Source organism: Lonchura striata, chromosome 2 (genome assembly GCF_050655825.1).
Source record: "Lonchura striata isolate lonStrDom1 chromosome 2, ASM5065582v1, whole genome shotgun sequence".
NCBI lineage: Eukaryota > Metazoa > Chordata > Aves > Passeriformes > Estrildidae > Lonchura > Lonchura striata.
In genome coordinates this window covers 91,894,414-91,908,904 of record NC_140704.1, presented here as the reverse complement: position 1 = coordinate 91,908,904, position 14,491 = coordinate 91,894,414, and the positions used below count along the sequence as shown (strand labels likewise).

The 14,491-nt window shown below is 38.7% G+C and overlaps 1 protein-coding gene across 7 annotated transcripts in view; it reads left to right on the top strand.

Moving 5' to 3' along the window:
- EPB41L4B (erythrocyte membrane protein band 4.1 like 4B) overlaps window positions 1-14,491 on the top strand; it is a 167,866-nt gene that overhangs the window by 67,544 nt on the left and 85,831 nt on the right. For 3 of the 7 annotated variants that reach the window (XM_085571769.1, XM_085571768.1, XM_077784973.2), the window contains exons 7-16: window positions 3,235-3,355; window positions 3,967-4,054; window positions 4,605-4,693; window positions 5,642-5,711; window positions 5,884-6,053; window positions 6,151-6,260; window positions 8,298-8,328; window positions 8,795-8,828; window positions 9,803-9,870; window positions 11,998-12,108. In XM_085571769.1, coding sequence (XP_085427895.1) covers window positions 3,235-3,355; window positions 3,967-4,054; window positions 4,605-4,693; window positions 5,642-5,711; window positions 5,884-6,053; window positions 6,151-6,260; window positions 8,298-8,328; window positions 8,795-8,828; window positions 9,803-9,870; window positions 11,998-12,108 — 892 coding nt within the window. Of the gene's footprint in view, window positions 1-3,234; window positions 3,356-3,966; window positions 4,055-4,604; window positions 4,694-5,641; window positions 5,712-5,883; window positions 6,054-6,150; window positions 6,261-8,297; window positions 8,329-8,794; window positions 8,829-9,802; window positions 9,871-11,997; window positions 12,109-12,862; window positions 14,282-14,491 lie in introns of those variants that run through there. The other 4 variants (XM_085571770.1, XM_021528767.4, XM_077784967.2 and 1 more) reach the window with 3 other exon arrangements.

Below are 14,491 nucleotides of genomic sequence, written 5' to 3'. Positions count from 1 at the left end.
AAAAGAAAGTGCAGTGAGCTGGACCATTCTAAGCAAATCAGCAGCAACATTAATTGAAATGGAAAAATTCTCTTCCTGTTTCATTGGTGGTTGGGCCATGGCACACAGAGCTTAGGCAGAGTTTCTTAGTTTAATCCAGCATTGGAAGTAACTCAGTGATTCTAGATGGGTTTGACAGGCAAAACTGGTGTAAATCTTAAGGCATTGCTTTACTGCACCAGTTGTCGCAACTGTGATTGTCAGGTATGCAAAGAACTGCTGCAGGCAGACTCCATTTGTCTTTTTGAGATGGAGGAAATGCAGAGCCCAGATTTAATTTGTTTCTTACATTTCCACAGAAAAAAACTGTGGTAGCCTCACATCTGGTCCAAGCAAGGAGGACCAAGCAAAGAATGATACGTTTATGCCTCAACATTTTGGGTAACAGCTGACACCTGTGATTACTGTGTAAATGCAAAACAATAGCTGTCCATCATGGTTATGATGTGTCCAGCTATCTACCAAAATTAATACTCTTTGATGCTGTCTGTGGGAACATGCTTTTATACTTTTTTGCTGTCTTTTTTTTTTCCTGTTTCAGTTTTCCACTGTTTTGACATCATTTCAATAAGCTTGTCCAGAATTATTTTATTATTGCAACTCATTCATTCTCTTTGCTGACATACATAATAATAAGCATTTTTGGTGTAAAGTTTGCTATGTTTTATTGACATTGGAAACATAATTAAGCAGCAAAGTATAAAGAAATTTCAATTTTTTCCTCCTCAGTGAGTTGCATTTTCTTTGTAAAATGCAGTCTTGCTCCTTAGTCTGGCTTTCCTAAGAGTGAGGAAAAAGCAATGAATTGCTATTTAGGCATCATTCTTTGAAAGAAAAGTCTTTTCACGGATAAGCTTTAATTTTCATACATGTGTTTTTATCAAGGGACTTTTCTGTTAAAATAATTCTTGGTTTCCAGTAGCAAGGTTGATTTTTTTGGGTTTTTTTGGTGAATCATCTTTCTAAGTGTTGATTTGCTGCCAGTGCCATGAAGGAAATGCTGTAGCAAGTAACATTGGTTTGTAGTATGGGGTAACATATGAAGCAGATAGGTAATATTAGGCTTCACTTAGGGGCTATCTGTGGAAAAATGTTATCATCAAATTTGAGTTCTCACTGTTACAGTTAGTTTTTAACTGCATCATTAGTGTTATATGGTCTTAGTGTTTAACCAGATATATTTTTGAAGCTGCTAATTATATTGAAAAGGAAAACATTTTCTCACATCTCCAGTTTTCAGTTCTAATCATAAGACATTTTCACAGAATATTGCAAACTTTTTTTCCCTCTGTATAAAAGAATGAGATATTTATTTTAAAATCTTTTTGGAGTTTTCAAAAACTTTCTAGGAAACCTCCTTTTGAAAATGTCCCCCAGGTTATTTTTGAAGAACACTGACAATGTATATACATGTGTTATGTAACACCTGCCCCAGCTTCCACCCTCCCCCCAAAAAAGTGTCAAAAAGGGGCATGCCAAAGCATGTCATGAAGGCAGAAATGAAGAGATGGGTGTTGTGCTGTGCCCTTGCATCTCAAAATATTAGTGCTGCTGAGCATCTCTGTGTGTCTTCTGTCCGACAAGCTCATTACTCTTCTCATCCCTATACCTCTTCTTTATAGCAGTCAGCCTATGTTGCCTGCTTTCTCTCTCAGTTAAGTAGTAGAGAAATCTCCCATGTTTTTCCTGGATGGTTGGCGACACATCAAACTTCAGATCCATACCTTTTTCTATCGCCTTGAATTCCTCCTTGCTAATGTGTTTGCTGTAGCTCCCTCTTATATACTGGAGACTGGACTGCCAGTAATTCTTAATATCTGGTTAAATAGGCTTCCAGCTTTGATGAAACAGCCACAGAGCTGAGATATCTGTATGTCCTTTTCTTCAACAGAGATAAGAATACTGTAACTCACTCTGTTGAGAGTAAAATGTGTGTGTGAGACAGTTATTAAAAATGAAGACAAATGAACACAATCTCTGTAATATCCTCAGGACTGCTAAATGTTTCAGCAAAGCTCAAGTTCTCAAAACCACCTAGTAGGTGTTATCAGCCAACAGATTGGATTTTGAATGTAACTTCCTATCTACTGATGGATCCTGTTAAATATTTTTGAAGTCTGGCTGTGACTGAAATTTTTGCAGCTGTTAAGTGTAAAAGCGCCCTGAAGGAATAAAACTGTTTTCTTCAAGGGATTTTGTTTCCCTCAATGCTTTTTCATTTTTATTTTTCTTTTGGTAGTAGTAGTAAAAATAGTAAACAGTTAAGAAACGCTGACTGACAAAGGCCTGGTTGGGAATCACATCATATGTCAGGTGACACATGGTATTTCTGAAGAGTGTATTTTCCACTGATGCTTTCCACACAGTCCTGCGGCAGTGACGCTGCAGCCTCTAAGGACAGCTGAGAGGCTCCAGGAGCAAAGCTGTCACAGACACAAGGCAGTCAGTGGTGTCAGTTGCCGAGATGCTCAGCACTTGCGGCTCCTGTTGAGCTCAGTGGAGTTGGAAAGTGCTCTGCTCCTAGAAAAGAAAACACCAGAGCCTAAGCATATAAGTAGAAAGTGACACCTTAATGGTGTTCATGTTTCAGCGATTTTCCTTAAAAATTATTAATCTGAATATTACACTACCACTGTGATTTTAAAAACCACACAGCTTTATCACTGGTTTAATGAGATTAGGTATTCCCTTCATGTTTTTACATGAACAGAAACATAACTCCTAAATTTGTCCTAAACCAGGAAAAATAACAACACATGCAATAGAATGGGAAGTGTTAGGGAGTGAAAAGTATGTAACGAGAGGAAGTTTCAAAGTAACCACTTCTAAAACAGCAGATGCATTGATGATTGTTTTTAATAGAAACTTTATTTCCTATAAGTGCTTTAAAATGCAGAGAATCAGATTTAGTTGAACTGGTTCAGTTATAACATTCTGGAAGGTCAGAATTCTGTACCACAACCTTACTCTGCTCCTGCAAATGGATTTATCTGACTTCTGCTGTAAAGTCTGGTTTGAATTTACTGGGGCCAGGAGTGAGGGACTGGGATGTTAACTTAAAGCATTGACACAAGTGCGTTCTGCAACATGCTTAGGAATTTGCAAACTATCCTTGTCTTTGTAGGGGTAATGGAATTAAATATTTCTGGTCATCCCAAGATCTTTGTTTTTAATTTCTCAATTGATTGATTTCAGCTGAGTTGGGAGAGTGTGAGCACCCTGAGCACACACCAGAGCTCGTGTCCGAATTCAGGTTTGCACCAAACCAGACTGAAGCAATGGAATTTGACATTTTTCAGAAATGGAAAGAGTGCAGGTAGAGTACCTGTGTGGGAGTGGGGTCTCTAGCAACAGGTTTTCTTCTCTTCTAAAGTCAAATCCTTTCAACAGGCATGAAATGGGAATTATGTTTGTCAGTGGAGAAGTATTGTAAAAAGGCTTTGAGCCCTCGCCTTCCCTAGAAATGGCAGGCAGTAATTTAGGGAAGGTTAGTGGGGTGAGTTTTAATTTTTTAATGGTTTTTCTTTAGATTATTTTGTAATAATTTAAGGAGGCGGGTTTTTTTCCTGTTTATGTTGGAATAAATCTCTTTCTCTCCCTTTCTACCCTTCTTTCATGCAAACATAAATTTTTTCAGGGTGTTAGCAAACTCATTTTCCTGTCTTTTGTTAATAAATATGTTATATTTTAGTGATGCTTTGTTACCTGAACTTACATCCTTACTGGCAATTATAGACCTTTTTGCATTTTCAGCCCTTTGTTTTATTTTCGTTTGGAAGGGAAGAGGGTAAAAACATAAGCCAAGCTTGAAATACCATTTAGTCATTAAGATTCGGGACACAAAGAAGAGGGTTAGGGGAATGAATCTGAAAGCATTTAAAGAGGACAAAAATTTTTGACCATAGAGTATGAATTTTATGTTCACAGGGGTAAGAGCCCAGCGCAGGCTGAATTGTGCTACTTGAACAAGGCTAAATGGCTAGAAATGTATGGTGTAGATATGCATGTAGTTAAGGTAAGATCCATGTGATGTTGTGTTTTATCAGTGTCAGGTCCCTGCCCTGGTGTGGGTCAGTCCCTGAGGAGTGTCCTTGTTATGGTCTGGGTTGTCCCATGGTCCCTCAGAAGTCATTCCCACCTGCAGTACTCCTCCTAAGGGTGCTGCTCTGTGCTCCCACAGCATCCCTTTCCACATGCCTTTTCCTGTGTCCCTCAGTTTCTTCCTGTTGTGTCTCCTTCCCCTGGCAGGAACTGCCTGCTCTTAAACAGGTGAGGTGAGGTATGGGCTGCCCTGGATACAGTGTTGGCGTGGGTCCATCTCCATGGGTCTCGGAGCCACTTTGAGCAGCACATGGCCTCCTCCCACAAAGGGCAACTTGCAGCCTCCTGTTGCCAAAATATGCCACTTTGCACTCAATACAGATACATATTCTTCTGCTCTGTAATGTTAAAAAAGTATGGCAACTTTATTGTTTAGTTTAAGACCTATGGATTTTGCAATACTACTGTATTAAGGTTTACACTGTTCATGGAAGATTGATTATTTATTCTGTACTTGCTTGCAGGGAAGAGATGGTTGTGAATATGCTCTTGGACTGACACCAACAGGCATATTGATCTTTGAAGGAGCCAACAAAATAGGCTTATTCTTTTGGTAATCTGCTTTTGTGTTATATTCCTTTTAGTTAAAATGTTGAAATCGTTCTCTTTGCATAATGGGATCTTGGCTTGTAATTTATCATTGAATCTACAAAGTTTAAAATCTGAAGGTTAAATCTGAAGGTAGATTAGCCTGGTTAGAAGTACCGCTCTTAAATGTGAAATAGTTGTAGAAATTGTGGGAACTCAAAATGTCTCTCATACATTTTTAGAGGTTCCAGGCCTTGGTCAGAAGCATTTTATATCACAGCAGGCAGCTGGAAACAGCTGTGATTTTGAGTTTGAGCCATGGAATGAATTACCAACTTTGAAGGTGGAACAAGCAGTCACAAAGGGTTAGATAGTATAGTAAAAGTAGCTACAAAGCAGAGGGGAATTTTTTTTCGTATTGTACAGGGGAGTTTTAGCACCTGTACAGGGGGGTTGTTATCTTGTACATGGGAGTCAGAAGTTCTAAGATGGAGGAAAGTGGGCTGATCCTGTTCTTCCTCCTTCTTCTTCCTTGCCTCCATGCTCTTGGTGATGTTGGCATTCACAGATTGGTTTAGAGTAGAAAAGCACCTTGTAATATAGGTAGTAGGTATTGGGGGAAAACTACAAACATGTTATACGTAATATATCATATAAAAGATAGCAGCAGCCCTGGGCGGGGGGAGAGGAGAAGAAGAAGACACCAGACAGAGAGGATGTCAGGGTGTGTGTGTGCCTCTACCCAGGCCGCTGACCAAAGGGCCGCAGCCCGCAAAGACAATCTTTTAGATAACCAACAATAAACTGCCTTGAGACCGAACATCAAAAGGCTGCGGAGTTTTTCTTTGGACACACAGGCTGGAGGAGAGACTTTACCACCACACGAGACCCCAAACTAAACCCAGGGTTCTCACAAGAAATAAAATTATTTTAATATTATTTTAATTCTCTTCTTTTTGACTCTTGTGTTTAGGCCTAAAATCACAAAAATGGACTTTAAAAAGAGCAAACTAACACTCGTGGTTGTAGAAGATGATGAACAGGTAACTTCTTTCTCTTACTTGGGCCTGATCCAACAAAGTGTGGTGTGTGCTCATGCTGGTAAGAACACAAGGGAGGCTCAGCACACTGTTGGCCCAGGCTGTGTTTCTCCTACCAAGGACAATAACTAATATCATGCATGCCAACTTCCAAAGCTTTTGTTTCTGCATTTAGGGCAGAGAGCAAGAGCACACATTTGTTTTCCGGTTAGACAGTGCCAAAACGTGCAAACATTTGTGGAAGTGTGCGGTGGAGCACCATGCTTTCTTCAGATTGCGAGCCCCAGCAAATAGTAAATCTAGTAGATCCGACTTCATAAGGCTGGGATCACGCTTCAGATTCAGGTATTTAGTGAAGTATCAGCAATATATTTATACAAAGGAGCAGGTACAGCTTCCAGCAGAAGGCAGCAGTTTACTTTGTTTATTTCTGTGTTTTAAGTGGGAGGACAGAATATCAAGCAACACACGGGACGAGATTACGCAGAACTAGTACATTTGAAAGGAGGCCCAGCAAGAGATACCCTTCTCGGAGGCATTCCACTTACAAGGGTAAGTGCAGGCATCTGTGCACTGAACTGGTCATGCAGGTGTCCCGTTAAATCCTAGAAATGTCGCATCACAATCATTACATCTGTACCACCGTATAAAAAGAGGAGTATGTCAGATCACCTAAAAAACCAGAATGTGCATGAAGCTTTTTTTGCCAGAGTTCGTCATTTCCCTCTTCTGTTTTTAATCTCTATGTACAATTAATTCTTCCACCCCCTTCTATGGAGGAAGTACCTATGTTTTCTTTTGTTGCTCTACTGAGGAGGAAAGAAAAGTTGCATAAAACCCACCAAGGCAAAACATGTAATGTTTTTTTGAAGAATTGCTTTTGAAGAATTGTGTCATGTGGGGTGGAGTAGTATCTAAAAGCCTTGCTGACTTTCTTATCTAGCCAGACAATTTCTTAGGGTTATTGGGCAGTCTCATTATGCAGTTGTGGCTTTCGTGACTGTAATGACATGTTATTCACCTGTTCAGGCTCTGACCTTAACTAGCTTGCCCTGGGAATTGAGATGTGGTGAATTGAAATGGAATGACAAGGAATTCATTTCCCTTTTGGTTTTGTAATTTGTCCTTAAAAACTTGAGCTTTTTGTTCCATGTAGAAAAAGCTTGAGCTTTTTGTTCTTCCTAGGAAGGAGCACTGCAGGATAACCCTCTCCAAATTCTGTATTACTTGAGCCTGCAGGTATGGCTGCCATATACAGTAGAGTGAGATGACATTCCCTTAGAATGTCTTTGCACTCATTTGCATTCCCAGAATACAACCCACAGTTCCATGAGCAGCCCTTGTGGTATTATGGGGACATTTTTGTCTCATTTACAGGTGGGGGGGAAAGGGTGACAAGCATGCATGCTTTTTAGAGGCTGTAACTCTTCCCCCTGCTTCCTTCTGTAGTACATGGAAGGAGTTTGTTTAACTGAAATGCAAATTTAATAAATATGTGAGATGCTGTTATGTGAGACAGGAGAGTCAACTATATAGTGTGGGTTATTTTGTAACTGGAAGAATGAATTCTTTAAATTTAATTCTTGCCATAACAGGATCTAGTAAAACTGCAGGTTTTGCCTTGAGTCTCAATGCTTCTGTACTTTTGTCTGTGAGATAGAGGCAGAAGAGAAAGTGTGTCTTATGCTTAATTATGTCCACTGCAGCCAGTCAAAGCTTCTTTCACACCCAAGTGATCGCCTTCTAGAGAGCTGAATAGCATGTTTTTAAGTTAATGCAAAAGCTCCCTGTAGGTTGTTGTCTTTCATGCATCTTTTGGCCATTAAGCCCTATACCTAAATGCAGCCCACGAGGGTTGGATTCTCTCCTAGTCCCTTTTGAGACTTCTACAGTCTGTCATTAACTTCCTGCATTCAGCAGTCAGTTGGATTTTCACTTTCTCTCTGAGAAGTTTTTCAGTTCTCCTGAAACACACACAGTCATGAAAAAGAGATGATACACCCCAGTTACTCAGCTGCCACCTTCACCATTCTTTCCAGCCTGTCCAAAGCAGAGGCCAAGACCTTATTCCTCAAGATTACTCTATGCCTCCCAGGATTCCCAACTGATGGGCTATTTTGGCTACCATTGTTCCCTGCAGTAAGACACAGGCTATTACCAGCTTTGTGAATACTCTGGTTTCTGAAAGATAGTGAAAATTTCTGCAAGGGGTAGTTTCTGATTTTCAATGGAGTTGATGATATTGGTATGGTACTACAGTAAGATGAGAAAAAAACCGTTCTGGTTGTGCAGAACGTACTCTGCCAAAAGTCCTGTTGTGGCATTTGCAAAGAATATGCTTTGCTGCTGTCATCTCTAAAGGGCTTTCACTCTTGCAGGACCAGAGGGAGATTTGTGTCTGCCTCATACTTTATGATGTTGCACAGAATTACTAGAATGCACAGGGCTGCACTTGAAATTCAGGCACTTCTGTGCAAATGTGTTTGTATGAGGATCCACTTTAGCCATAGTATAGCAGCTCAACAACAAGAGCTGCAAAATGGCTGATATTTCACTTATCTTAACATTTTGTGTTTGTTTCTTTTTAAGCAAACAATCCTGTGAAAGCAGCACAACTGTGGTAAGTGACTGCTCAGCTTCTCTCTACCTTTGAGTTGCTGTTCTCGGGCTAAAAGGATTTTGAAGACAATATCTGCTTTAGGATTTATAGAAACAGATTCTCTGGTGTGGGATGAATTGTTTTGGTATGTCTCATTATGCATCTTCAGATTCTTCTGCTTCAACTGTTTAATCTATTTCCTTTATTATTTTTATGTATGAAATCAGACTAAAGTAAAACGTACTTCCTTTTTGCTCACTGCTCTTATGCTAGTTTATCAAGCATAATTCGTTCATGTTTTTAAATCTAAAGCAAAGAAAAAAAAGCTTACACCCCTCTTTCACATGTTAACTGCTGTGGTGTATATTTTGAATAAAATAATGATGCCCTTAAGAATATGCATTTTCTCTGTAGTACTTCCCTGAACTAAAGAACATTGTGATGTAGATGTATTGATTACATAAGAGCATTTTTTTTTCTCTCTTAGTGCTAAAAGTACTCCTGAAGTCCATAACTACCAGGTAAGAGCATACCAGAGGAATATGTGGTAATTTCTATATTTTATGGTAAATATTTTTACTCTTTATAGTTTGTACAACTGTTTTACTCCCCTTTCCTTACTCTGGGGTAAGATTTTCTGATGGGTCAGAAATAAACAGCACCATTTTGGGGTTAAGGAGTTTTCTCTTTTTTCCCCTGTGTTCTTGGATGCTCTGCAAGCTGAGTACACTTCATTTGCCATCTTTTTTCCCTTCCGTTTCTTTCTGTGAATGTGGAAGTCTTTTGGACTGTGAATGTGATGGGCCCCAGGAGACTTCTGTAAGAGCAAGCTTTTGTCTAGAGGAGTCTCTCACAGTAGGTGATCGTGACAATTTCAAAGTTGCAATTACCTCCCTCATCACAACACTTAGAGAGTTCCCTGCTGGTCAAATGCTTGTTGGGATTTTTTTATACACTCCAGGGAAAACATTACCTGGTTTTCATCTGTGCTACTGACAGTCAGTGGGTACAGAGGAAAAACAAGCTTCCGAACTCTGTACGTACATGAGAACTTAGTCTTAACTCTTTTTATTAAAACTCTCAGCATTGACTTTGTTTTACTCTTTCTCCTTAAGATCTTATGGATATGAGAAGGAAGTCCTGTCACCAAAGACAGGAGACCTTCTGAAGCCTGCTCTTTATAACCTTTCTTACTCTCCACTTTTGATCAAAGGTGACATTTTTTTATGTGCTTTCTCTTAGAAGCACTAGATGTGCCAGGTTGTCTGTCAAACAGGAGAGCAATTTTCTTTGCATTGTCCCATGAGTGTGTCCTAATGAGCAGGGTCATCACCAAGAGGCTTCAAGTATGTGCTCAGTGACACGGGAGAAGGTTGGAAGCAGTAGGGTTTCTAAGGTTCACCAGGAACATATTCCTCATGACCCCAGGAAAATAAAAGTTAATAGGGAGCTTTAATATGATTTTATTAACCAGGTTCAATGTTTCCATTTGCAGCCCCAGTATCATCCTAATATACATCCTGCTCAGCCACACTGGCATCCACACACACCTGTGAATGTAAGGTAAGCAATCTTCCCTTTGTGAAGAAAAGATGATGACTTTATGTTACTCAGTATGAAGCTTTGGTGGCCCTGTTGGGCAGTTCTCTTCACATGAAAAGTTAACAAGTTAGAAGTATGGGATATAGAGAAAGTATTAAATAACTTCTAAGTTTTGCTTTGGAATATTAATTTTTTTTACTAGTTTATTTCTAATTCAAAATGGAATGTTAGTGATCTCCTGTAGGGAGTATGTTGGATAGGGAGCTGCTCTGTAGCTTATTTGCAAATTGATCAGTATTTGTTTGTATTTAATTTCCTAAGACAGAGAAGAAACTCATTTTAGTGTAAAGTTAAGTTTTATTAATAGTTATATTCTTGCAGTAGAGCACTGTTTTCATCTTTTGCAGAAATGTATATGAAAAAATGACAAGTACATGGAACAATTTATCAGGAACATTACAGATAATGAGTAAAATTATAGCACTGAGTTTTTGAGAACTGTTTCACAAAAGCATTCCTGCATGTGCTCTTGTGCTATCTTTTCGCATACCTTTTTGTTTGTAGTTAGTAATGAGAGACATTGAGTGAAAAGAAATTTTTGGAAGAAATTCAGTCCAATTAAAACCCACTTGGTGGAATGCATGGTGAAGGCATGCACCTGCTGGTGGATATGTGTCTATACATGTACACATGATAAAAACCAGCTACTATTTTTTCCTAATAAAAAGTAACCTTTCTAGATGACTCAGTTTTTTAGACAAATAATTACTGTCTTCAGTGAAAAATACCAATACCCTAATCTTTGTTTCTCCTTATCTAACATTTATATTATTACATCACAGTAGGCAGACTTTGGTTTTAGTGTGGGCAGGCTCTGGGGATGAGGCTAAGTTTAAAGTGGATGAAAAGACAATTTGGTATTAGTTTGGGTCTGAGAATGCAAAGGGAAAGGGCAAATACAGTATTAGAAATACTAGGCAGAGAAGCAGACAGGCATTGTCATCTCAAAATTCCCAGTGCACAGCAGTAAAGCAGATACTAAATATGTGTTAGAAACAGGAGGCTTGAAGATGTGTAATGAACTTTGCCTGTATTTCAGGCTCAGGAGTCTTCCTGGTTTTCGGGTTTCTTTATGCAGTTTATTATGAGCACTTTAAAATGTACAATTCCACATTATGAAAGAGTGGCTGCCAAGAGAGCCTAATGATTTTATAAATCATTTGAGGTTTTGCTGAAATTTTTCTAAAGATTTCATCACTTACAATACCAGTCCGTGACATTTTAAAGCCAAACAGTTCACCCTGGAGCAGAGTGATATTGAAATAAGCACAATAATGTATTGTAGTGTGTGTAGACAACCTCCCCCTTCAGCCCCTCCACTGCCTGGGCAAAGACTAAGGTCAGTGAAATATGAACAATGGCTTTTTTATACAGAGGCTTGTATGGCTGAAAAAACAAAACCCATACTTAAAAGCTCAGCATAGAAGCTTGGTAGAAAAGGTGCTCAGAATTTTTGTCCCATTCAGGTAGAAGCACTTAAATGTGTAGTTAAAGTGGAAGTTTCAAGTTATTCTAAGTTGGAGTCAAAGTGAAATAACTGGATATTTAAGATCTTGGACAGCTTGATTTGAAAAATCTTATTGCATTTGATTGCGAACTTGAGATCACAACTTACAGATGTATAAAATTCTTTCTGCTGTGCATGAAAGTCTGGAATAGGCATGGGCTGAAATGAAATGACCTGTGTAATACATGTTAAATATGGAGCTTTTGTTGAATAATTTGTGAAATAGTATGTGGAATTGTGTCTCCGTTTTCTTAGTAAAATTCTAAAATTCTTTCACTGAAATTGTTTGCAGATTCTTTCAGTGAAATTGTTTGCAGTTAGCTTAATATTTAACCTTCAGAAAAGAGAATTCCAATTAACAGCTGTCATTATATAACTTTAGAATATATCTAAAAAAGGTAAAATCTAAACCTTGCCTGTGTTTCTGCTACTATAAAAAAAATTATCAGAATCATAGAATGTCTTGGGTTGGAAGAGACCTTAAAGATCATCTGGTTCCAACCCCCTGCCTTGGCCAGGGACACCTTCCACTAGACCAGGTGGCCCAAAGCCCCATCCAACCTGGCTTTGAACACTTCCAGGAATGGAGCATCCACAGCTTCTCTGTGCAACCTGTTTCAGTGCCTCACCACCCTCACAGAAAAGAATTTCTTCCGTATATATAATAATTGCAGCTTCAATTTGGTAATAAGGTAATGTTAAATGTTGTGGTTTCCTACATAGTGTTCAAAATTGTTGTTTTATTTATTCCCCACTCCGCTGCAATGATTCAGGGACACTGTAGGAATGGTTGAAGTTAGTATCTCTAAACAGCAATAAGTAATGTACAAGTAAGGAAAAAGATATTTTCCTTGTAGTACTTTTGCAAGTCTCAGAGCATTACCTGTACTAACTGTAGACTGGGGGTGTTCTTAAGAAAATGCAACTCTGTAAATTACAGGTTGCTTTAGTGTTAATTAACTGCACCAGTGCCAAAGGAATGGCAGCAACTACAGAGGAGCAATTTTCATTCATAATAGGATTGCCTTTCTTAACCCTTTGCACTTTAAGGATGTACTTTCATGAGCTCAGCGTTTTGCATGATATGCTTTATTTTAACTGTTTGTTGTACAAATTTAGTTCTCCCGTAGACTCCTCCTCCTTCCCCACCTCCCCCCTCCCAGTTTGGAATTCCGTAGCATTGATGCACTATGCTTGTCTGTAACATTGCAATGAGAGAGGGTTTTCAATGATTGAGCTCTGGTTGAAAGCCTTTTGAAATCAGCTAGAAGATTCCCAGTTGCTTCAGCAGCTTCAGCATCAGACTGTTTGGTCTGTCCCCATTTCCTTGCCGTGCTGTAGCTCCATGTGCATGCTTAGCACTTGCAGGACGAGCTCGTGTTAGTGTGTAGCACTCCTAAGTTGACTTCCATTCCTCACTAACCAATAACTGTGCAAATGGTACAGGCCACCCTATCATGATGACAGGCCCTATTGGAAACCCCCCACAAGTGGAGAGGACAGCATTTTACGGTATATCCAGGAGCAGAACCAGAAGAATTTAGGAGGAGTCCAAAGCATGGTGTACCAAGATAAACTCATGACGACTCTCTGAAAAAGAGCCATCTTCATTTCACCTGCCATCTTAGACATCATTGCATTCCATGGTCCTTGTCTGTCTGCAGTATGTTCAAAGTGTATTGTGCATAAAGTGTGTGTCTTTGTATGTACATCCATCCTTGTTTAATGTTTGTGGACATTCTTGGGAAAAGTGTTTTCCATATCTTCGTTTAAAAAAAAATCTTTAAAAACCTTTTTTGAATTCTGATAAGAATTTTCAGTGTCCTGAGACCAGAAATATTTCTGGACGTTTTCAATCTACCCTAATTTCAAATCTGTGACCCTCTGCCTGCTGTTGAAGATCAGACATTTGTGCCTTAGTTATTTTTATTACCTTGTTTCTTTTGAGTCAAATTAATAGACTGAGAACTTTGGTTTTTAGTGGCATGCAAAGAGGAGCTTGGAGGGAGGAAAAAACAGAGTTCATACTGGCAATCAAATTGGCTTGTGGGCCACCAACAAAGGGAGCCTATTGAGGCAGTCATACATTTGGATGTCATTTGTTTCTAGTTTTGTGTTCTGCAGAAGAAAATAGAGGTGCTTACCTAACTTTGAAGACAAGTATAGGGAAAGAACACTGTAATAAATTTCACAGAGTATGTATATCTTTTTTACTTCTTATATTGATAGCATTCCCCAAAACCATACTTGCTGCTATAAAGGCAAGAATGTTAAAAATTAATCCTTGCTAAAAGGGTGCTGCTGTAATCTTATTTTTAATGTGATTATGGAAGTGAGCGTTATAATTACATGAAACTACCTACTGGTAACTTTTCTCTGAGTGGGCTCAAAAACACAACATATAATCAGTGCATTAAAAATGAGGACATTCCAGTGGAATAGCTCTATTTTTTTAAAGTTAGACATTTGTGAAGTTGAATGTATATTTTGCAGATCTAGGACTTTGAATTGGAATGGCTGGGATTTTGATCACTTGCAGACTTTTTTTGTTATCTTCAAACCAAAAATCACAGTGCCATCTTTACTCGTGTATTTGTTTTAGTTAGACCTTACATCTGTGGTCTCTCTGAACTTGTTGGAATGGATGAATCTTCATTTGGGATGTTTTCAAGATGAAGTAGTTTTTAACTTGATTTTGATAAATACACATTTATAAATGGCTATAGTGAATTTTTTCAGAGCAAATTTGATAGTTTGACTTTTTGTGAAATACATTTGTTTACAAATGCTATCTTTTATTATTTGCTTTGATCTTTCCTGTATGTGCTAAGTACAAATAAAAAATGTCAATCTTGTTGATCTGGTTATGATGCATTATTTATTTTTGAAAGATTTTGGGGGAGGGTGGGTAGATATGCTTGTACCTGATTTCCCCTGTAGTTACTAATGCTGTGGTGGATCAATGTTTCTAGTACAATCTGTAGAGAGGGGAAGACAATAAAGCAACTGTGCACTGAGATGTGAAAATGCCAGAGTAAGCCTAAAATGTGTAATCACAGAGGCTGGCTTTGGTTT